Source organism: Schistocerca gregaria, chromosome 6 (assembly GCF_023897955.1).
Source record: "Schistocerca gregaria isolate iqSchGreg1 chromosome 6, iqSchGreg1.2, whole genome shotgun sequence".
In the NCBI taxonomy this organism is placed as follows: domain Eukaryota; kingdom Metazoa; phylum Arthropoda; class Insecta; order Orthoptera; family Acrididae; genus Schistocerca; species Schistocerca gregaria.
Genome location: NC_064925.1, coordinates 336,516,184 through 336,541,677, shown reverse-complemented (window position 1 = coordinate 336,541,677; position 25,494 = coordinate 336,516,184). Strand labels below are relative to the sequence as shown.

General features: G+C 38.3%; 1 protein-coding gene across 1 annotated transcript in view; it reads right to left on the bottom strand.

Annotated features, from left to right (window-relative positions):
• Positions 1-25,494, bottom strand: part of LOC126278873 (dynein axonemal heavy chain 2) — a 914,655-nt gene that overhangs the window by 753,823 nt on the left and 135,338 nt on the right. The window contains 4 exon segments of the mRNA XM_049979148.1: positions 2,783-2,925; positions 3,108-3,265; positions 16,643-16,857; positions 19,233-19,379. Of these exon segments, the coding sequence (XP_049835105.1) occupies positions 2,783-2,925; positions 3,108-3,265; positions 16,643-16,857; positions 19,233-19,379 (663 nt within the window).

Genomic DNA, 25,494 nt, shown 5'->3' with positions numbered 1-25,494 from the left:
TATCATGAGCAACAAGTCTCTGGCTGCTGTAGAATTGTTAGCTCTGGGGTATGGTATGAGAGAGGCTGTAGTTTTTTTTTTCACTGGGTTCACTATAGCAGTGTGGGAATTGGAGAAGTAAAGAGGATCTTAAGTGGCTTTGTAGGATATGTAGCAGAAACGGGAAGATAGCGGAACATGGAGGGAAAATTGCTGACCTTCAGGCTGAATTAGATAAGTCCAAGAAAGTTATGGAGGTTAAGGAGGGAGAATAATAAAGGCAGTGGGAAGTGGCAACAGGTAACAGAAGAAACACATTAAGAACTTCATGTGACAGCTCTGTGGTCAATGTGGAAAATAACAACCTGTTGCTTCAATTAGAAACTGATGAGCCTCAGGCACATGTAGGTGTAGATAGGTCACATCAGTTTTTCAGCTATAAACAAGAATGTATTTATGAGAGGTGATGTGTTGCATATACACAAAATGAAAAACAATGCTTGAAAATTCAGTTGTCAGACTTATAAGTCTTTCATCAGACATTAAAAACATTACACACACATACACACAAGCACACTCGGGGCCACTATCATCTTTGGGTGCTCAGACCTGAAGACAACTGCATCTGAGGTGGCTTTTGGAAACACCACAACATTATCGACCTTTTTAATTGTTAATTTTTTTTAATACGACTAGTTATTATGTATTGAGTGCTTTTTATTGTTATTCACACTTACATCTGTTGTTGGAATTAACCATGTCTGAGATAATGTGCATGTTAAAAAATTTTCTTAATAATTTTGGGTAATTTTGTAGTGTGCAGCGGCTGCAGGATTGTTCTTACCAACAGATACATTTCCCTTTTCCTTTCACAAGATACTTTAATCACTCGAGCAATCCATGGTTTCTTACATGACTGTTTAATGTCATTTCTCATTAACTTCAGTGGGAAGCTATTTTCAAATAACAATTTGAATTTATCAAGGAATGGATTAAATTTTGTATCAGATTTGGCTCATTACAAATTTCATCCCACGTCATCTCTTGTAAACTATTCTTAAACATGTTTGTCCGGGAATAATTAATCATTCTAAATGATTTCCACTTAGGACAAACTATGCTGTGAGGTACTATCTTATATATCCTAACCATGTGTCATGATCAGAGAGGGCATTTGTTAATGGGTATACAGTCATTTCCTTACTTTGAACTTCATCAAAGTAAACATTATCAATTACGATCTTACTGTATTCATCCAGCTGCAATGGAAAGTTTATTACTGAGATCAAATTGTAGGATTCAAATAAGGTTTACTGATAATTTTTCCCATCAGAATCCTTCAGAAAATTTATTTTGAAATCATCACAGAATATTAACCGCTTGCTGCTATCTGATAGAGAGCATTGTAAGGTATGCACATGCCTCATAAACAGTTCAAAATTTCCCAGTGGAGATCTATACACACTTACAATTAAAAGTGAGCTATTATTTTAGTATTAATTCACAAGCTCACACTTGTATGTGCAGATCACATCAAAATCTACTTAACTTGGATGTTTTTGAATTTGTGTTCTGTCTTAATATATGTAACAGCTCCTCTTTTTCCCATATTACTTCTACCTGTTTAAGATGCTTGAGTGTTAACTTTTCTATTTAACTTCCCTAACCTACTGGTTATGGGGTACTCAGAAAGACACACAATGCCTATCTTTTCGTGCTCTCAATTTTCCAAACACACAAGAAGCTCTTCTGCCTTATTACTCATTCCTTTAATATTCTGATTAAATAAGCTAATCTTACTTTTCGGTGCATTCCTAAGTATTTAGTGGGGCATTTTTATTGTTTTAATTTCTTTTACTACACAGTGCCTGATTCCTGACTCTAACCAAAAAACCTACTCCTCTAATACCAGTAAATACAGGTATCTCCTTTTGTGTGATAGTGACTCTCCAGTACAATTTCTGCCAGAAACTCAACCACAGTAGGGTAATCCATGGTTACAGACATAAGATTTGTACAATTTAAATTGAAGTATTAACATGAAAATAAATAAATAATAAAAAAAAAACAGATAAACCTGAATATGACACTACGTACAGCAAAGGTTTGATGATTTGAACGTTGTTGAGTTGCTACTAAACAAAGGAGCAACACCTTCACTTCTCATGGAGAGACCCAAAAGTACAAAAGAATTAACAATTTTTCTGATCATGTACTTTTAGGGCACTACTTACGTGGCACTAACATGATTACTGTATACAAACTTTGTCACTAATATGCTGACAAAGTGATTACTGCTCGGTAATTATACAAACTGACATACAGATGTTAGCTGGTTGATAGCTAGCTCCAGACTGCTGTCCTACTGTCTGGTGGTGATATAGAAAGACAGGTGCAAGAGTAGATAGTGAAATTGGCAAGTGTATTTCACTTTGTAATAATTTAAGGATCAGATTCAGTAGTGACGCAATTCTACTGAATCACCCAATAATTTTCATTAAGTGTATGTTACATGCAAAATTGGTAAGGTTAGTTCTAGATGAACTGTATGGTTGATAAAATGTATACCTCCGCAGTGGATTACTGGGTTTCATGTAAAATTCCTTGATTTGTAATTTCTCTAATTGATTCAATTTCTTAATTAGCAGATTCTTTGAATAATCAATTGTACCATCTGGTTTGGAAAAATTAGAACAATAACATATTGTGGAACTACAACACAAATCCTAGTATAAAACATACTGCAGTAATTCTAGTAAAGCATTTTACCACAAAGAGACATTGATAATTCATAATATTTTACCTCTGTTATACATGTAAGACATTCTGAAATATACATATCAGACACGTCACTGTTCCACTTTAAAGATGTAAGTCCTGGTTTAATCTTCTTATTGCAAGCCTTTATTGATTCTCTGAAGAGTAACCGCTCAGAATCAGATAAAGCTGAAAATGATATGAAACAACACAAGATGTACAGCGATTCAAATGCTAAATAGCATTACAGCAACATATTAGCTTTGATTATCATAGATTTTTTCCATCTCTGTATTGAGCTGGTTTTAACAAATTAGTGCTGGTCATTAAATGCATAACACAAACCATGTAGAAAGAAAGAAAAGACTCACATGTTACTATCTTGTTGAAGCCCTGAGCAATTGTTACTATGCTTTCATATAGTATCTTCAAATCATGCCACTTGTTATATATCTTTGTTATATGGGATGGAACTGGAAATTTCATCAATTCCCAGTAACTTGCTTCATGGCAGATGTTAATCAGCTTTCTAGAGGAATATACATGAACAGAAAAGAAAAATCATGTTCAATTAAATACAAAAGAAATAATATTTTCTTGCAATAGTCACAAATGACAAAACAATATTGTTTCCCACTAACTAAGGACCTTGCCATAGCATGTGTCTTGAATTTCTCAATGAAATGCATGGCAGTGCTGTGCATGTGAAGAGGCCAAACTAACATGGGGTTCCTGATGAGGGTCAGCAAGCATTTTAGTAATTACAAATTCTACACTCTTTGGATGACTGATGGTTCTGAGCTTGTACCATCAGCCAACACAGGCTTGCTTGTTAGTACTAAGAATGGCTGAAATCAAGGGGAAGCTACAACCATGGTATTTCCTGAGGATATGCAGACGTGTTGTTTGATTTAATGATAATGGCATCCTTCAGGGCAAAATATTCTGTTGCTAAAATTGTGCCCCATTCAGATATCTGGTCAGGGACTACTTAGGAGGATTATGTCATCATAGAAAATAATCTGATATTTTATGGATATGAGTATAGAATATTAGATCCCTTAATTGTGTAAGAGGATTACAGAAGACCAAAAGCCAAATGGTAGATGAAGTTAAAGCGAAAATTAGAGAAGAGCAGTGTGTAGTGATCTGAACCTCCCACAATGCAGTTGGCAGGCACCGTTAGTGTCTTACAGCCAAATGATGGTCAAAGTGGAACCCTCAAAGAATTAGTACAGTCAACTCGTATTTATTAAGTAAACTGTCTGTTCTTTTTTTTATGAATGTATTTTCTCATCTTCCCCTACATTTTGAAGACACCTAAGAATGAGGCGTGTCTTGCACACTCAGTGGATGTTGCATCTACTGGGACGGCGAGCAAAAATTAAATCAGCTGTTTTATAGCAGTTATCAAAGCCTTATGATCCATAGTATTTTAGCATAGTAGAGGGCTGAATTCTTTGGAGTACATCAATTGTGGTGATACATACTGCCCAAGAGGAGTGACGCGTATCTCTACATTTTCTTATGCATGAATGATACTTACAACTGAGCATTATAAAATGAAATGTCATAGGTAAAAGTGCAGTTATTAAGCATTGTTATTATTTATATTTGCATGTGGTGAGCTCTTATCAAAGGACGACATAAATTTTCAACATGGGATGGTAATGGTAGGAACTTTGCCAGAGAAAATACCTGCTCAGATGCAGAAATGGTTATGTCACTGAACACTGGCCTGCATTGGAGATGCACTGAGTTCCGTAGTACAGAGATAAACAACCAAAACACGTTAAGACACTTCGAAATAATGTTTCTCAGTCTTGCTGGTTTCGATTCTGAGTTTGAACATGACGTACTGAGACAAGAATGTAAATGAGGTTATGTATGTTGTGTGGAGATAGTACCCATGTTATTAACACTACTGAAATCTCAGAAGTTATTTGGTAAAGATTAGAAATATCATGTAACAATTTTTAGCTGCAATGTACGAACAAATGGATCAGAAGTCTGAGAAGAATCAAAAGGCACCACAATTAAGAAGAAAAGATAACAAAGAGCTAAAAAGAAAGACACGGACTGAACTGCATTGAGGCAATTCAACTTTGGTCTTGTATACCAAATAATTATGCACAATATTATTTGAATATTCAATTTCTTTGATGTGTTTTATATTGTTAGAAGGTGCAGTTTCAAAAGAGATGTATTTGTGAATTTAGTGCGTTCAACATAAAATGTCGCAAGATGAAATTTCTCCATATGCTACCATTCTACACTTTTATTAAGATATCTGATTTTTTTCTTTTAATTATTAGACTGATGTCAGATGTACCTTGTTTACTTAAAATGTCAAAATTCCTATCTATGCAGAACTTTATTAAAATTTATATGTCAGTAAATTGAGTGCTGCTAACTCTCACAGCACAGTTAGTTTTCCATAAAACATTTTCCTTTAAAAGAAATCTGTAACTTAAGTTGTTACAATATCAAGTGATCATAGAAATGTGTTGTGTGCTAATACCTGCTTATTTACAAAAAGATCTAGCTCATTGCATACCCCTAATCTTACTTTTTCCAATAAACAATTTATATTTTCTGAAAAGTAATTAATCAAAAAGTTGTTTGCAATTTTTTAAAAAATGTTCAATGCCATCTGTTGCAAAAGTGATGTTAACAGTCTTCTGAGATCACTGTGGATCCCTCCTGCTGGATATCATATCTCTAGGTGCAACCATCAGTGCCAATAATGATTGTTCCACACTGTCACATCTGCGGACTGCCATCAGGAAGAAGCGCTGCTGGATTCTCAATGTGGTCGACATGGTTGTTGTCCACAACAATGCAAGGCCATGTGTGGCAGTCAGAACCCCCATCCTGTCACCTACATGAGATGACTGTCACTTTCTTTGAACTGTTAAGCTTGTTTAATTCCCAGCTCTGATTTTATACTTTTATTTCTCTAATTTTTTTCTGAAAGTGATGATAACTTGACTATCCAAATAATCCTTTAATTGAGAAATTGAATACAGTAGAGAAATTGTGAGCCTGAGAATTTTACATGAGAAATGGCAATCCACCCCAGAGGGATACATTGTAACAACCAAACACAAGTTTGAATTGGAGAGTCCCCACACAGGAGCCGACATTAGCCCCATTGTAGCACTAAATCTGTGATGACTTTGTGGTAGCATTTGTCTGAATTTCTGTGAAACCACCATTGGACAGCTGTCTTCACTTCATTGTTACATGTGAATCACTGTGTTGCCAGGAACTTCTTCAACAGACTGAAAACATGCAAATCACTAGGGGCGATGTCCAGCCTGTATCATAGTTGGTCCACACTCTCCCAGTGAAATGACTGGATACTGTTGGGTGTTCTGACTGCCACATATGGCCCCACATTGTCTTGTTGACCACATCAAGAATCCATCAGCACTTCTTCCTGATGGCAGTCTGCAGATGTGACAGTGTGGAACAATAACTGTTGACATTGATGGTTGCACCTAGTGACATGAAATGCAGGAGGGGTAGACAGTGATTCCAGAAGACTGTTAACATCACTTTTGCAACAGAGGGCATTGAACAGAATGCAATGAACAGTAGGCAAACCCGGAAGTTTCAACACCGTGCTCTGCAGCTAAAATTCCAGTATGAAATGCTGTATCCGTGTTTCACTGCAGTAACAATGTGATCCATTAAATTGTCACCCTCCTTGGCATACCACTGCAGATGATTCAGAGAAGTAATCATTTGCTTACCTTTCATCATATCATCCAATTACTTAGAGACCCACTGACACGAAAACTTTTGATACCCTAAGGAACTGTGGATAATGTAAACATGCCCACACAAAATGCCAAGCTCCCAGGAATTGTCCTCAAGGAGTACACTCAGATCCACTTTCACCACTACATCAGTCTGCCTCTGGTAGCTGAGTGGTCAGTGTGATAGAATGTCAATCCTAAAAGCTCGGGTTCGATTCCCGGCTGGGTCAGAGATTTTCTCTGCTCAGGTACTGGGTGTTGTTTTGTCTTAATCATCATCATTTCATCCCCATCGACATGCAAGTCGCTGAAGTGGCATCAAATAAAAAGACTTGCACCTAGCGAACAGTCTACGTGACAGGAGGCCCTAGCCACACGACATTTACATTTTTACCACTACATCCTTGCTGGAAATGTTGTTGTCAGTCAGTGAAATATGCAGCCTCCCAGAAGGCTCATTGTCATGCCAATCTTCATGGCCTTTTGCAAACTCACAAACCCTCACCTCACACTGTTCAAAGCAAGATTTTTCCCCTTTCCATGTTCATTTCAATGGGCATTTGTCCCTTGCTCCACAGAAAATAAATCAGACTTCGCTGCTCATATGGCGTGAATGCATGAAGCACAACTGCCACTTCAACATCTGACTGTAGCCCCATGCCATGGTAGTACCAATGTATATGGCTGGGTCAGACCAAGAAAGATCCACCACTGAGAATGGATATGCTGACTTTGGATTTACAGCTGTAATTTGGCTTAAAAAATAGGGGCACAGTCTTTCTGATTAGCTCTCATTGTTCATCTGACTATCAATATTGCAGCTATCTGATATACTTTTAATCATTACTATTATGTGATTCAATAGGACAACACCACTAGCAAATTTGACCCTTATATTATATAAAGTAAAACATAATTACCAGTTACACTAATTATCCTTACACTTGTCTTTATGTCCCCCAACACATATTTGTTGCACAATCTGTAGATAGCTGTTATCCAGCTAACAGCTCTATGTTATTTCACATAATTACCAAAAAAGTTTGTACCCAGTAATCTTGTCAGAGACATCCTTATGTTAAAAAGATAAATGATCAGGAATCCTTCCAACAATATTTATGCACAAAAAGAACAGCACCTAGATATAACACAAACCAAATTTTATTATGAAGGTTCAATAATATGACAAGCACAAAATATAACAAAGGGCTGCATTCCGCTTTTGTCTGACTTCAAAATGGAAATCTATACTGACCACATTGCCACTATGTGAACTTCACTGCAGGTATTACTTAATCTGATGTAATAGTATTCAAGTGAAGGAAATTGGACTGAGTACAAAGCAGTTAATAAACATTTTCTGGCTGGCAAACAATTAATGATATAGAGAGGACTGTTTGTGAATGGGTCATAGCTAAAGTGTGCTTTAATATGAATGAATGTGATAAGATATCCAACTTAAATCAATGTTGTTTTTCCTGTTATTAAACTGAGAGACCACCAGTTAAAGCTATTTTAGAGTGGGAGACTTCATTCTATCATGTGCCACTGAGGATTTCCAGCAATATCACCAGAATAGTAACCTTATAAACAGCTACATTATTTTTACTCACTTATCAAATAACTGCACATAATGAAGATTCTAGAGAGCAAATGACAATCACACAGCTGTCTGTCACATATACACTACTGGCCATTAAAATTGCTACAGATGCGAAATTTAACCGACAGGAAGAAGATGCTGTGATATGCAAAAGATTAACTTTTCAGAGCATTCACACAAGGTTGGAGCCAGTGGTGACACCTACAACATGCTGACATGAGAAAAGTTTCCAACTGATTTCTCATACACAAACAGCAGTTGACCGTCGTTGCCTGGTGAAACTTTGTTGTGATGGCTCGTGTAAGGAGACGAAATGCATACCATCACATTTCCAACTTTGATAAAGGTCAGATTGTAGCCTATCGCAATTACGGTTTATCGTATCACGGCATTGCTGCTCGTGTTGGTCGAGATCCTATGACTATTAGCAGAATATGGAATCGGTGGGTTCAGGAGGGTAATACAGAACGCCGTGCTGGATCCCAACGGCCTTGTATCACTAGCAGTTGAGATGACAGGCATCTTATCTGCATGGCTGTAACAGATAGTGCAGCCACGTCTCGATCCCTACGTCAACAGATGGGGACGTCTGCAAGACAACAACCATCTGCACGAACAGTTCGATGACGTTTGCAGCAGCATGGACTATCAGCTCGGAGACAATGACTGCGGTTACCCTTGTCACTGAATCACAGACAGGAACGCCTGCGATGATGTACTCTACAACGAACCTGGGTGCACGAATGGCAAAAGGTCATTTTTTCGGATGAATCCAGGTTCTGTTCACGGTATCATGATTTTCGCACCCGTGTTTGGCTACATGGCAGTAAACGCACATCGGAAGCGTATATTTGTCATCTCCAAACTGGCATTTCACCTGGCGTGATGATATGGGGTGCCATTGGTTACACATCTCTGTCACCTCTTGTTCACATTGACGGCATTTTGAACAGTGGACGTTACATTTCAGATATGTTATGACCCGTGGCTCTACCCATCATCCGATACCTGCGAAACCCTACATTTCAGCAGGATAATGCACGACTGCACGTTGCAGGTCCTGTACAGGCCTTCCTGGATACAGAAAATGTTCGACTGCTGCCCTGGCCAGCACGTTCTCCAGATCTCTCACCAATTGAAAACATCTGGTCAATGGTGGCCGAGCAACTGTCTCGTCACAATACGCCAGTCACTACTCTTGATGAACTGTGGTATCGTGTTGAAGCGGCATAGGGAGCTGTACCTTAAACGCCAAGCAAGCTCTGTTTGACTCAATGCCCAGGCGCATCAAGGCCGTTATTAAGGCCAGAGGTGGTTGTTCTGGGTACTGATTTCTCAGGATCTATGCGCCCAAATTGCATGAAAATGTAATCACATGTCAGTTCTAGTATAATATATTTGTCCAAAGAATGCTCGTTTATCATCTGCATTTCTTCTTGGTGTAGCAATTTTAATGGCCGGTAGTGTATGTTGACAAACTTGGATAGAAAACAGGCAAAAGTTTGAAATCTATTGCAGTTTCCTTTCTATTACTTGTATCTACGCAGCACACATCAAACAGCATTATCTCATTTTTGTTAACTGACACAATAATTAATCCAAACAAAATACACCAGAGTGCTTCTAATCCGAATCCCGGTAATCCGAACGTTCGGTTAATCTGAAGATGAAAAATGTTAGTCTACGTATGGAAAACTGTGTGGTAAACTGCACACTATTTTAATTTACACAGTATAGTAAACACATATTAGAAGAATTGGCACGAAAACATTAGGTTTAAACAATGCATAACAATGAAAGAAAAGATGTCAAACTTACTCAAATATAGTGGAAATTTTATCCCTACTTTTTAGATGACAAAAACTCATTGTTTTTTGGTGTCATGAAGACATTTCGTTATATGACGCATAGCTGTACCATTGTCTCATGAACATCAAATCAGCAAGTGTAGCAGTGGTCTGTTGCTCCAAATAACATTAACACGAGGCCAAGGGCTTCTACTGCGTCTCTGTGTGGCACCAGCTATCCTTTGTCACTTTAAGGCTCATTGTCACTTCCGTCAGAGCAGTCTACTTCTTCCTGCTCTTGAGTCACAGCAGCATCAGTAAGGTTCTCCACACATGCCCCATCTGCTGCCATCTACTCATCTTCGTCTCCTTAACTAGCTTCTTCACATCCAGGTATTGTCTGTATCATTTGTAGTAGATTTTCCTCTTCATTTTTAACTAGGTTGTCCTGTAATTCAAGAGATGTCCACAGTTTCCTCCACGACTTTCTCAGAGTATTTTCTGCAATATTCTGCCATGCCTCAGTGGCCCAATAAACAGCATCCTTCACACTGGTCTTGGATCAGCATTCTTAAAAATTGTTTTCTGGAAATTAGTTTTAATGTTTGCAGTATGCCCTGGTCTATTGGTTGTAGAAGTGGTGTAACATTCGGCTGAAAAAACTTCGCCACAATTTCTCCATCACATAATTCCTCAGTGCTGGGGTGAGATGGCGCGTTATCAAAGAAAAGGGTTGCACAGGGAGACAAATGATTTTCCTTAGAAAACTGTCGAACAGAGGGAACACACTGGCCATGAAACCATTCTTTGAACAGCTTACCATACATCCGCGATTTTTTCTGGTTGAGAGAATATACGGGCAGGAACTGCATGTTGCAGTTTTTATAAGCTCTGGGCCTGCCAGATTAGCTGATCAGCATTGATGGCAGCTTGTGATTACCAGCAGCACTGCTGCACACTAATAAAGTCACACGATCTTTGCACATTTTAAAACCAGGAGCATGTTCTTCTGCTTTTGATGCCAGGCTTTTTGTTAGAAATACCCTAAAATTAAGGCCAGTCTCATCAGCGTTATAAATTTGTTGGGGATACTTCATTCCCTCTCTTGTCAGTTTTTTAAACTCACCCAAGTATTCCTTCACTGCATCATGGTCAGAAGAAAGCTTCTCTCCAGTACTTGTTAGCTGATGGATTCCATGACATTTTTTGAATCTGTCCAACCAACCCATACTCGCACTAAAGGACTTATCACCATTCATTAACTTGTTCAGGTAAACAGCCTTTTTCTGAACCAGAGCTCCACTCAAAGGAGTTGCCCTTTCTCTTTCCTGCACAAACCAAAGGGAAAGAGCTTCATCCACTTTATCATATTGGAACTGTTTCAAAGTCTGCTCAATTTTGAGTGTTTTTCCAGAAGACGTGGCACAGGACTGTTCAAGCTTCACTCGGTTCTTCTTCCAATCACAAATGGTTGCTTTACCAACACTTTACCAACACCCATTTCCGTTGCCAGTTCAGATACATTCTCACCATTGTCTATCTGCTTCAAAGCATTCAGTTTTTCTTTGAGAGTTAACATTGTATGTTTCCGTTTACTCATGACAAAAATACGTACACGGCTACACCTCCACGAATACAATACAACTGTTATGTGTGCCAGCAATAAATAACTAGTATAACCAAATGCTTTGTGAGCCAATTGTCAGTGCACTGACCTCCAAAACTACAAAGGTCTCAACAACGTGCAACAACAATGGCAGGGAGTGGGACTGAGCCATTGCTGCCACACTTTCTCCCATTTGTTACCATGGTGTACCTACTTATCTGCTTGGAATACTTCATTCTAGAAACTCGTCACTGTAATTCTTGCTAATCTGAACAAATCGGTAATCCGGACAAGGTCCAGTCCTAATTAATTCGGGTTAACGGGACTCTACTGTAAATACTAACACAACAATAATCAGCACACTAACCAGGACAACAAAGAAAATAACAATATTACTCATAATCGATACTATAATACAAGACACCTGAAGGCAGTTAAAGCAACAACAAATTGGAAAGTTAAAAAAAAACCAACATATGTCAGTAAACATATATGAAGTGAGGATGCAGGTATAAACTGTCTCACAGATCACAGTTTCTACAGTGCATAAGTGTTACAAATTTATTAAGAGAAATTCAAGTGTCCATAGTAATGATTAGATTCGCTATGAAGATAATATTATACATGATAGTTTCAGTAATTACACACAGTGTCTAAAAAGAGATGCACCCAGAAGCACTAAACCGATCCACTAGATAGGTATCTTGCATAGTAGCAGCTATACTAATGGCTTCTTTGGCATGGTTGGCCATGCACTCAGGTAGCACGTGTGGAGCCATGGTGGCATGGACATCAGTTGATAGAAAAGGGCCGCAAATGGTCATGCTGGACATTACATCAGTGAGTAGCATCACTAAAGCGCCACCTGAACATGTACTTTGCCCTTGTGACCACATCTGAAAGTTGGTTGCCCATATGGATGAGTTCAAGAGCGGCTGCACTGTGGGGTTGCACCACACTGGTCGTACAGACAGAACCGTTGCCCACTGTTGATGGTAATGGACACAGGAAGGCTCACATACATGACATGTAGAATCTGAATGTCCGACACAAGGAGCTACGTGCAAGGAGATACAATGGCCATTCATTGGGCTGTCCTGCCTTGTCTACAACATCTTGTAAGTATTGGTGCTACTGACAGGAGACTGGATGACGCAGGGCTCACCGCACACCAACCATTATGAAGCCTCACACTCACCCCCACAGCATCACACCCGACCCACCTAATATTGGCAATGATGGACATGGGGCCATGCAGACTGGCAGCAGATCGTCTGTAGTGACAAGTCTGTTTCTATCTTGGAGGTTACAACCTCCGAATCTGTGTCTACAGGTGCAGTGGAGAGTGCAAGAATGAGCAGTTTGTGGTCTCCCATAACATGTCCTGGTGTGACAGTGTGGGGACAATTGTCCTATGGTGCCGAAAAACCATAAGTGTTGCTAACAGGCTCTGCGACAAGCCACCTCGAGCATGGACGAGGGCTTGCAAGTGGTAGCTCTGCTGTTCTTGAATGTCCGTGCCCCTGTCCTATTTCCACATGAGAACTCTCATCCTCATATCCTCATACTGGTGCCACTTGAACATCCTTGCAACTACAGATACTGGTCATGGCCAGCCGCATAGCCCAATCTCTACGCAACTGATGAGAATGTCTAGGATGCCATGGAGCATGTCATCAGGACTTCCAACTTCACCTGTCAATCTGCACGATCTGCGTGCTTTTGTATAAACGGCATGGGATGGAGTCTCACAGTACAACATCTGAGACCTGTACAACTCCACACCACACGTCTTTATGCTTGTATTCAAAACCATAGAGGCCTGACGTCATATTAGCTTTTGTGGCCGTACAACCCAATGTGTTGGTCCTTCTAAGACGAAAAGTGTAATCATTTCATGTGTGTGCTACCACCTATCTGCCTGCCAACAATGGTCACTATCTGCATTGTCCTACAGAGTGCAGCTGTATTTTATGACAATGAGTGTAGATACTGTTTGAGTTAAAAAACTCAATACGAGGGACATTTGAAAACTCCTTGCAAAGTCCGTGAGATGGCACCAATGGTGCATATCGAGGTCATGATTAGTTAGTAGCATCTTTGGAAAGAATGCACACCACGTTTCACCCATATTGTTACATTTATTTCTGTTTGGCATTCGTGTGAATCAAGGAAGTCAAGTGGTTGTCAAAAAAAAAAGGACAAAAAAGAATTTCGTGTGGTGATGAAACATTACTTTATGAAAGGCAGGACCCCTCAGGAGGTTAAAGAGAAGCTTCATAAACATTACGGTGACTCTGCACTTTCGATTAGAACAGCTTATAAGTGGTTTCAAAATTTTAGAAGTGGTCCTATGGACACAAGTGATGCTGAACATTCTGGACACCCTGTAGAGGTTATGCCTCCAGAAATCATTGATAAAATCCATGATGTGGTGATAGATTACAGAAGAGTTAAGGTGCATGAGATTGCTAGTGCTGTGAGCATCTCAAATGAATGGGTATATAATATTTTTCATAAACATTTGGACATGAGAAAGCTATCCACAAGATGGGTTCCGCGATTGCTCAGCCTTGAACAAAAATGGAATTGTGTGAAGTGTTGAAAAGATAGTTTGCAGCTGTTCAGGAAGAATCCGCAGGACTTTAAGCATCGTTTCGTCACTGTGGATGAAACATGGGTACATTACTATACTCCTGAAACCAAACAACAATCTAAACAATGGGTTACCACAGGAGAATCTGCACCAAAAAAGGCGAAGACCATTCCATCAGCCGGAAAAGTTATGGTAACGGTTTTTTGGGATTTCCAAGGGATAATCCTCACTGACTATCTGGAAAAGGGATAAAACTATTACAGATGAATATTATTTATCATTATCGGACCGTTTGAAAACCAAGCTGCAAGAAAAATACTGGCGGCTGGACCGCAAAAAAGTCCTTTTCCATCACGACAATGCACCAGCACACACCTCAGCAATTGTTGTCGCAAAATTAATAGAAATAGGATTCCAACTTGTTTCACATTCCTCCTATTCTCCAAACTTGGTTCCCTCGGACTACTATTTGTTCCCCAATTTGAAGAAATGTCTGTCGAAACAAAGATTTTCTTCAAACAAGGGAGTGATTGCAGCAACTAATAGCTATTTTGCAGACTTGTACAATTCCTATTATTCAGTAGGGATAACAAATTAGAACGGCGTTGGACAAAGTGTATAAGTCTAAAAGGAGCCTATGCCGAAAAATAAAAAAAGGTACATAGTTTTTATTTTTGCATGGACTTTCAAACGCCCCTCGTAGAGTTCCCTTGCTGCAAAACCCAAGATTACATTCTCATTAGAGCAAATGTCTCCTTATTACAGATTAAATATACAGTTCAGGATGTGTTAACTGATAACAAGAGATGGGTGTACTAAGTGCAGATAATGAAAAGTTGAAGCATTGGACTTCATACAGAGACAGATGCTCAGGAACTTCATTTTTGATGACTAAAATCTCAATACTCATTGCACAGGATTTATTACGAGAGATCAGTATTAGGCCACCATGATACTTTGTCGAGTACCATTTCATCATACAAACTGTGGTACAGGCAGGACTGTGTCCCTGCACATTTGGCCATCACACTTGTGTACATGCTTCGTGGGCTAAATATGGCCACTGCATCGCCTCAGCAGATGTTTGTCAACAGAAGAGTCACTGAGTTGTTACTGCTGAGCCTCTTGCAGCTTCCACAGCATTGAGGCTCACAGGGTGGGGCAAGCTGCACAACTTTGGGATGTGCAGGTTGCGGTCCACAGAGCAGCAGTCACAGGCAGAGAACCATATACACTCGGTCACATGTCCATGTGACCCCCCATACGTATCCTTCCGTCGATGGCTACTTATGTTTGTTCTCCACCATTGGGAAGTTAGTTGCGCTCCGGGCTCCAACCCATCAACATCCGCTACGAGTCTTCGATACAGACTATGCCTACCACTGCTGCCATCTGCCGAGATGTCGTCTCACCTTTGCTGTGAGCCCCATATGGAGCTGCATTTCCATCAGCCATTCCAGAGGGCACCACTTTGCAGTATCTGCATGTGACTACCCACGAGCTCATTGCCACATTGGACTATGTCATAACAGCACCCTGTTGCTCATCAGTGGACTGCCTTCAAGCTCCCAGCCTATTGGAACTGTGTTGTTACTTATTCTTCCTGCTCCACACCACTTCAATGTCTCTGCATTTTACTGTAGTGTGCACCTGACATGCACTAACATGGATTAACATTTCTGTTATCAAGATATATGGACATTAGTTCTCAGAAGCTGTATGTGTTTTGTCATGTTAATAAATAGTTGTTATTGTATATCTCAATACTGCAAGTTACGCTATTCAGCTAAAGTATATTTCACAAACAGTCTGTACTTCATAGGAAAGCTCTAGTACAATGTAAGTTTTAGGGAAGAAGATGAGTTGTTCACATCAATGAGCAATTGAGATATGCATGTCAAGAGTTAGTGGGATAGGCTAGAAAATAAACAATTGGATCAGACAAGTGATGAGCATAGTTATGACTAAATGAAAATGTAATGGAAATGGGCAGGATGTGTAGCCAGGTGGATAGATGTTAGATAGACCTATGAAGTCCTTTTCTGGATCCCAACAGATAAAACAAGACCACAGCGATGATCTAATGGAAGGTGAATAGGTAACATTAGATGATCTGAAGGGAAATGTATCACAAAGAACTGTAATGGATGGGAAAGGTTACAGGACGCCTTTATCTATTAGTGGACATCAGTTGCCTACAAATCATAATGATGATGATCTTGATGACATATCTTATCACTAAAGATTCTACAAAACAGTACGTAATAACAAATATTTCAAAGTATGATTTTAATCATAGGGTACATAATTCTTTCATTTACTTAGTTTATATGCTGTTTGTGCCCAGATGTTAAATAAAACCTAATTTCCTTTGATAATCCCATATTTAGCCTACTTCCAGGCATACAACTAATAATCAATCAGCACTTATATAAGAAAGTTATTAACTACAGAAAATTCATTGCAATCATTTCTTATTAGATTACAAAGTTAAAAGGTATGGTTAACAGTGCACATTTAGAAACAAGGACATTCATAAAAGAAATTTACCCATCAAAATTGCACTCAATTAAACCTGGATTTATCAAACTGTGGCACATCAGAGGTCGACACAGCCTAGCATTGACATCTTCATCTAGTGTGTCAATCCATTTGTGATAAAGATCTTTCACTTGATTTTCTGTCCATTTCACTATGCTTTCATACTGTGAGTGTGTCTTTTCACCAGTTGCACAAGGTATCATCCACTCGGCATCATCCAGTAACTGAAAATTACAAAAGGACACTTGTTGTATGTGCAGATCATTTTTCCTTAGGGTATATACTATCATTGAAAAAAGTATGCATTACAAATTTATAAAATGAGTTCAATTTAATATGACTGCATTTGTTATCTATTGCAAAAGGAACACCATCTGATTGTTACTATGATGGTAGCTTATAGTTATTCCTCTGGTGTAGGTAACTGGCCTTTTCAGTGGCCTATCATCATGGAATCACAGTACTTGCAGGCAATTGGTTAAAGTCATAACTTCAAAACAGAAAGCAACAGATAATGCTGAATGCCTTGAACTATGTATCTCTTAGTCTTGCAGCTTAATATCTATTAATGGGCCCTTGATGTTTTCCCTATTTGTTTCAATGTACCAGTCTTTGCACATCAGTAAAACACTATAGCTACATAATGTTTACTGATGTACAAGCAGGTGGATAGTATGCAGTCTACCAACAAGAAATAAAAGAAGTTTTACTGACTTCAATACAAAGCACATTAACACAGAAATTGCATGCAACAGTCATGTGATACAGCAAGTATACTCCTTCAATTTACTATGTTCACATTGGCATTAGAAACAAAAAGAGACATCGTTTTCTCTTGACACTAAAGAAGGGTGTCATCTGCATATATTTGCTTATTTAATCCTATTTTGATCACACTGTAATTTCAAAGTCAATATAGTTCAACTACTTTTCGCCTGATAATGCGTTACGGTATAATCTTTGGTGCTAACACAACAATCTCAAAGACAATTTTAACATTTCCGTAAAGAGCTACTATAATCATACATGTGGCATCCCTGCAAAAATCACGTTTTGAGGACTAAAAAACCCGAATTTGAATACATGTGCACCTTGTTCTAAATAATTTGACTCAGAATGAGAGAAATTATTTGTAACACATTCCACTGCTAGGGTAGTGGATCCCCACTATGAACTTAATAAATTATAATCTGGCACTAAAATCTTCACTGTATTGCCCAATAATATTAAATTTTAAGAGGCAATAAATCTTTATTCAAATGCAATTTAAAGAAGTATACATTCTGACATTCCACTGTTCTGTTTAGATGAACTCTTTTAAAAATAAATACAATATTTTTACTACTTAAATTTCCATTAATATGTGCGGAGAATTAAAAGATAAATAGTATCTAGTCACTTAGCTGATGTTATAATATTAAAAATGTAAATGTAGTATTGTATCACATGTAACAATAATAGTGTACACTTTTATTGCTAGACTGTAAAGAGAAAAAGTGAAATATATACCACATGTACATTACTAATAGTATACTCATACTGTTGCTAATGCCATTCCACACCAAAGTGAATTCCTCACATTACAACATCTGTGGAATATGTATGTCATAATTATATAAAATAATTTCTATAATTTGGAACACCAAGTCATGCTGGGACAATCAATTCACAGTATGTTGTGCAGAACTGCCCCAGATATTTTAAGTACAAAATAATCTGTCTGAATAATAATCCATGAGAAACCAAAATTACACTACAGTTAAACAGATACACAAAACTGGCACAGAAATAGACGGGGACTCTATATATTGGGTGGGGGGGAACTAATAGCCTCCATAGGAGGATAATACTAGACAATAGTTTAAAACCTGTTACATTAGATATGGCAAACAAAGTAATTAACAAGCCAGAAGTGGGTTGTTTGGGGAAGGAGAGCAGACAGCGAGGTCATCAGTCTCATCGGATTACGGAAGGATGGGGAAGGATGTCGGCCGTGCCCTTTCAGATGAATCATCCCAGCATTTGCCTGGGGTGATTTAGGGAAATCACGGAAAACCTAAATCAGGATGGTCGGATGATGGATTGAACCATCGTCCTCCCGAATGCGAGTCCAAGCCAGAGCTTAATTCCATTAATATTCAGCCCCTATGGATTGACAGGACAGAATCCATTTTATTCTGTAAATAATCTGTAATTTTTTAAATTTTTTCGTAAATGACAAAGTGTAAAGATTAATTCTGAGTTACATTTACAGGGGAGACTACGGCAATATGTGCCATTCAAATATCACATCATTAAGAAATTTGTTCATTTTGTATTTTAAGTAACAAGGAACAAGTACCTAGTAGAAGCAGGAACCTAGTTATGATTCATCATAATAGCTAATATCAACTCATACTGTGTCGAAAGCAATGAACAGTAAGTACTGAGTTATTAAAAAGGCCAGAATTCAACTATATTGTTATTATAATTACCAGACAGTTTTCGGAGTATTAAAATGATTAGAAAAATAATGTATCAAAATTTTTATCTAACACTGTTACTCACGCACAAGACAAAGAATGTTACATTATTTTTTATATAAGTTATCTATGTATACCTTCATTAAGCGATCAATTCGTTTCTTTGTCATCCTGTACATCATTGCCCGGCCAGAGAAGTATGCATAACAAGCAGGAATATTGTATTCATTTGACACCATCCTCTTTTTAGCAACTAGCATATCATCTACAAAAAGGTTATAGACCTGAAATTTAAAGCAAGTTCAAACTTTTAATCACTTTAATTTTGTTTACTACTGAAAAAGTATACTTATAACAGCAGTGATGTATACTCTGAAAAATAAAAAATGAGTGCTTATTTACATCTTGAATTTCCAAATTCTCTGCAAGACAGATTACCTTAACAATTGAGTGCCTGCTGCTTTGGAAGCAATAGTGTCACCGCCACTCTGAAGATGGAACTTTGCTAAATTTCAAACTCCATTGTAATTTCACAAGTACTTTTTTGCATTTGTGCATAAATACATAATATAAATGTGCTGATGTGCTGACTCAGTTAAGTTACAGAAAACCCTTTCCTTAAGCACAACCAACCTCAATTTCCAGAAGCAGGTCTGAGACCTACTTGAGTTACAACATAAGTATGCGTGTTCAAAAGAAAACTATCAGTGTTAAAAGTTAAAGCCACAAATGTTAGAAGTATCATACTCACCGCTTACAAGTTTCTTACATTCTTCTCCCAGTTTCTGATCATTCATGTACTTTATGCAACAATCATGGATTTATTGAAAGATGGGGAGGCACAGTAGACTAAATTAATCCGCAAGTGCAGCATGTTAAAAATGAGTGGAAGTAGCAATTACTTAACAAACTTACTTCGGAGCCAGTTTAAGGCCACATGAGGCCCACTGTACAGGTGAACTGGGGGGGGGGGGGGGGGGGGGTCTCAAGCAACAACAGGTACTCATATTTCTTTAAAATATACCATTATACTTCCATACAATATGTGAAGGAAACGTCTAATAAAATGCTATTCCAATTTAAGCACTAACAGACGCTAAGCAACTTCCTGTCAGACCAAAATTGTATGACAGACTGGGAATAGAACCCAAAACTTCGTAAAACTAAAGAAATGAGTATGGGTCATACGTCATGATTGGGCAGCTCAGTCAGAAAGACTATGTGTATTGCAGCTTGTGTGGTTTGAGAGGACAGTTGAAGGAATTGGCAATAGACTCAATGTGATGGTTGTTGTACCGATACTTCTCCTCAGCTCAATAATTGTACAATAGGAGTGACAGGGAACAGTTTGGGAACTTTATTTTGGCAAAGTTCTGTAAAGGTCAGCATCTGACTTCATTAGGGTGGCTTTACGTGGCACTTCTTTAAATTTTTTTGTAATCTTCTTTCCTGTGCCACTGCAAGCTCATCACTAATTAATAAACACATTCAACTGACACTTTCCATCACAGTTCATCACATTTTCATCATGACAACTGCTCAAAGAGTTAGTACTTTACCTTCCACCAAGGATATTCACATGGAAACGTCCCACTAGTGGCCTTTTTAATTCATAATAATCTAACATATCTCATAACAATCTACCAAATAGCAGGACGTCAAATTAGTTATTTTTTTAGCAACAAAATGGGAGAAACAACAGTTGTCATAGAACGAAGTTTTGACTCTGCAGCAGTGTGTGCGCTGATTTGAAACTTCCTGGCGCCGGACCGAGACTTGAACTTGGGAAGTTTGCCTTTCACTGGCTAGTGCTCTACCAGCTGAGCTATCCAAGCACAACTCATGACCCATCGCCACAGCTTCAATTCTGCCAGTATCTCACCTCCTACCTTGTAAACTTCACAAAAGCTCTCCTTCAAACCTTGCAGAACTTGCGACAGCACTTGCCCACGAAAGGCAAAGGTCCCAAGTTCGTGTCTCGGTCCAGCACACAGTTTTAATCTGCCAGAAGTTGCAATGGTTGTCATGATACCTGTATTGCCTAACACAGTGTTCTGCAACCAGAGGGCCATGACACAATGGTGTGCCAACACAAAGTGAAGGGTGTGATGTGAACATTTACATATTACTGTAAGAAATTACAGGGTTTAAATTTTAGAACACCACAAATTTTCAACAGAAAATGCTATATACGCTTTCACTGATCAAATATTAAACGCTCTGAATAACCGGACATCACCCATTGGTATTTTTTGTGATCTCTCGAAGGCCTTTGACTGTGTAAATCATGGAATTCTTTTAGATAAGCTAAATCATTATGGTGTGAGGGGGGCAGTGCACAAATGGTTTAATTCATACTTAACTGGAAGAATGCAGAAAGTTGAAATAAGTGGTTCATGTAATGTTAATACAACAGCTGATTCCTCAAACTGGGGGGCTATCAAACACGGGGTCCCACAGGGTTCGGTCTTAGGTCCTTTACTGTTCTTGATATACATTAATGACTTACCATTCCATATTGATGAAGATGCAAAGTTAGTTTTTTTTGCTGATGATACAAGTATAGTAATAACATCCAAAAACCAAGAACTAAGTGATGGAATTGTAAATGATGTTTTTCACAAAATTATTAAGTAGTTCTCAGCAAACGGACTCTCTTTAAATTTTGATAAAACACAGTATATACAGTTCCGTACAGTAAATGGCACAACTCCAGTAATAAATATGGACTTTGAACAGAAGTCTGTAGCTAAGGTAGAATTTTCAAAATTTTTAGGTGTGTCCATTGATGAGAGGTTAAACTGGAAGCAACACATTGATGGTCTGCTGAAACGTCTGAGTTCGGCTACGTATGCTATTAGGGTTATTGCAAATTTTGGTGATAAGAATCTCAGTAAATTAGCTTACTATGCCTACTTTCATTCACTGCTTTCGTATGGTATCATATTCTGGGGTAATTCATCATTGAGTAGAAAAGTATTCATTGCTCAAAAATGTGTAATCAGAATAATTGCTGGAGCCCACCCACGGTCATCTTGCAGACATCTATTTAAGGATCTAGGGATCCTCACAGTAACCTCACAGTATATATATTCACTTATGAAATTTGTTGTTAATAATCCAGCCCAGTTCAAAAGTAATAGCAGTGTGCATAGCTATAACACCAGGAGAAAGGATGATCTTCACTATGCAGGGTTAAATCTGACTTTGGCACAGAAGGGGGTAAATTATGCTGCCACAAAAGTCTTTGGTCACCTACCAAACAGCATCAAAAGCCTGACATAGTCAACCAACATTTAAAAATAAATTAAAAGAATTTATAGATGACAACTCCTTCTACTCATTGGCTGAATTTTTAGATATAAATTAAGGGAGGGGGAAAAACTAACTTAAGCATTAGTGTCATGCAATATTTTGTGTAATGTAATATCTTGTACAGACATCTTTCATTAACCTGACACTTTCCACATCATTACGAAGTGTTGTATTCATGATCTATGGAACAAGTATTAATCTAACATAATCTAATCTAAGCAGATTACATGTAATTTATTTACTTCAATTCGCAGAAGGGATGGCTTGCAAGAGGAGGGAAAGTAAGTTGGCCAAGCATACCAGGAGCTTAGTTCATCAGTGCCACCTGCCAATGGCGACATGTCTGATTACTGAAATATTATGCCCATTGGGCACTATGAACTGGCAGTACACCTGCGGACTGTTCCATCAACAAATACACCAGGAGAAACTGAAGAATAACAAGAAGGTGCTTGTTTATTTTTTAATTATTTAACACATGCTCATACGTTATATTTTCATAGAAATTAAATGTAATTTATTTACTCAATATTGTCATACTTTGCTTATCTTAATTGTCTTCTTGCCTGTACCACTGCACTGGTTACGCCACTAGGCTGAGAGTACATTGTAGCACCACTTCTTTTGCATACAGCTGGCTTTACTTGCTCTACCACCAAATTTCTGGAAATTATTAAAAGTTTCCCTATCATATTCATATTATTCCATTGTTTCCATATTTGTTCCAATTTTTAACCGCTTGTAAACTTTATTGCCATTTTTGTTTGCTGCCAAAAGACACATACACTGTTAGACAGTAATACAATATTTCAGTTCAACAACATTGTTGTCATTTCACCCTAGATTTTCAATTGTTAATGAGCATTTCAGTTCAGTTTTATCATAGTCATGTTCTGCAGTAGCTTGAACACTGTAAGTGTCACACCAGTCTTTTCAGTTACAGTATTGTTAAATCATCCCCCACCCAATATGGGTAAATTCAATGTACAGAGTGGTCCACACTCGACTGCAAGTAGGGAAACTATCAAGCCTGAAAAAAAGAAACAGAAAGTTGTTCAAAGGCAATACAGTGATAATTATTTACCTTTTTTGGTATGGTGACGAAATATGCCCAATACCTGAGTGTGTTGTCTGTGGTGAAAAACTCAGTAATGCTGGTGCACCCAAGTAAAGTGAAATGACATTTGTGAAAAAACATTCCTCTCTCTTAAGTAAAGAAGTGAATTATTTTCGTTAAGTGTTCAGAATAAAATAGAGAACAATCAAATCTCAGGACTATACCAGGAAGCATTTCACAAAAAGTACATAAAGCTAGGTATAAGGAACCCGAACTTACTGTAACGGCTGAAAAAACCACACACAATAGCAGAAACATGTTGATGCTCACTTGTTAATGAACGGCAGAAATAGTCCTTTTTTCACAAGATGCTACTGATGTTTCAAAAATTTCTCTCTCTGCTGAGACAATTAGCCACCGAGTTAGTGACACATCCAGTGACATCGATGACATTTCAAAGGAGACAATGAAGAACAATCATTAGTTCTCAACATTGGATTGACTGTCCCACTGGTATTGGCAGTTGTGCACAACTTCTCTCCTACATAGGGTATGGTAATGGTGATGTAACTGAAAGCTATTTCTTTTTTTTACAAAGAACTACCTGAAATATTTTGTGTGACTAATGATTATTTGGTCCGTAATGAACAAACTTGGGAGGATTGCATTAGTGTCTGCACAGATGGGGCTGCTTCTATGACAGAGCAAGTGAAAGGATTCATGGGTAAAGTATGTGAAGTAAATTCTAACTTATGAACCGACAATTGAAAAGATGACCTGTTATTTTGCAGACAGCCACAACGAAAAGACTGTTACACATGTGGTGGTCAGCAAAATCCTTCTTTGCTGAGGAAGGCTTTGATCAATAGCTACAAGTGTAACAGTCTTTTCAGTGTGTCTGTCTGCAACTCAACGGGTCATCTTTATGTTGAGTAGCACTCTATCCTATTCCTAGTATTGTTGTTATTCAAATCTGGTGTTTCCATTGTTTGAACCAACCATTGTCTCACTCACCATGAAGCCACCATCTCCACTGAAAATTGTGATAGACAAAGTACTAAAAGCCATGAATGTCATCAACTTATGGTCTTTAAATATGTGGCTTTTTAAGGTTTTGTGTCAAGAAATGGAATCACAGTGTACTACACCTCTGTTGCATAGAGTAGTATAATGTTTATTCTGAGGTAAAGTGCTAACATGAATGTCTGCACTTAAGACATGAGGTACTTGGATTTTTGACTATTGAGGGCATTAATATGCAGATTTAATTGCAGATGATGAAAGGGAATCTGAGATGACACATCTTTCTAATATTTTTGTGCACTTAAACAAACTAAACAGAGAAATGTGAGGTAGAAATGAAAATATTGTGCCTAGTATGGATAATATTCAAGGATTTATCAATAAGTTAAATTTGTAAATACAAATAATTGGAACTGGATCATGCAAGGTGTTCCCAAGTGTATAGCCCCTCAACGACAATAATAAGGACTTGATGAACTTAATTAAAGAACATTTAGTACCATATACTATGAGGTTTCGTGGCTGCAGCTGGATCGTGTTGACTTCTTACCACAGTATTTCGGTTAGCAACCATTCGGCCATCTTCAGGTGTCCACCACTGAAGACTGCCAGTTCATGGTGTCAGCTTTATAGCAAAAATTGGTGCACAGATGGATGCACATTGGCAGCCATCACAGAAGTGTCCTCTATCGAAGTCCAAGCCCTCTGCAAATACTGTTCCATCTCTGGCATGCAAGCCCATGTGTAAAGGTGAAACTACATGTCCACACTCTGTCAGAATGTGCACTCACAGCACTAAAAGCAAATGTCAGATGTCGCCTTTTGCAGCCCAGTAAGTCGGCCGTAGCTGAACATTCTATTACTACAGGATTCACTATGGATTATTCTGCCACAAAATCCTGGCTCCACTAGGTCCTTTTGTGACTCAGTAATTAAAGATTCTATGGAAATACATCTAGCACAAGATCCTATAAATCATAATGGCAGTTTTCAACTGGACAAGG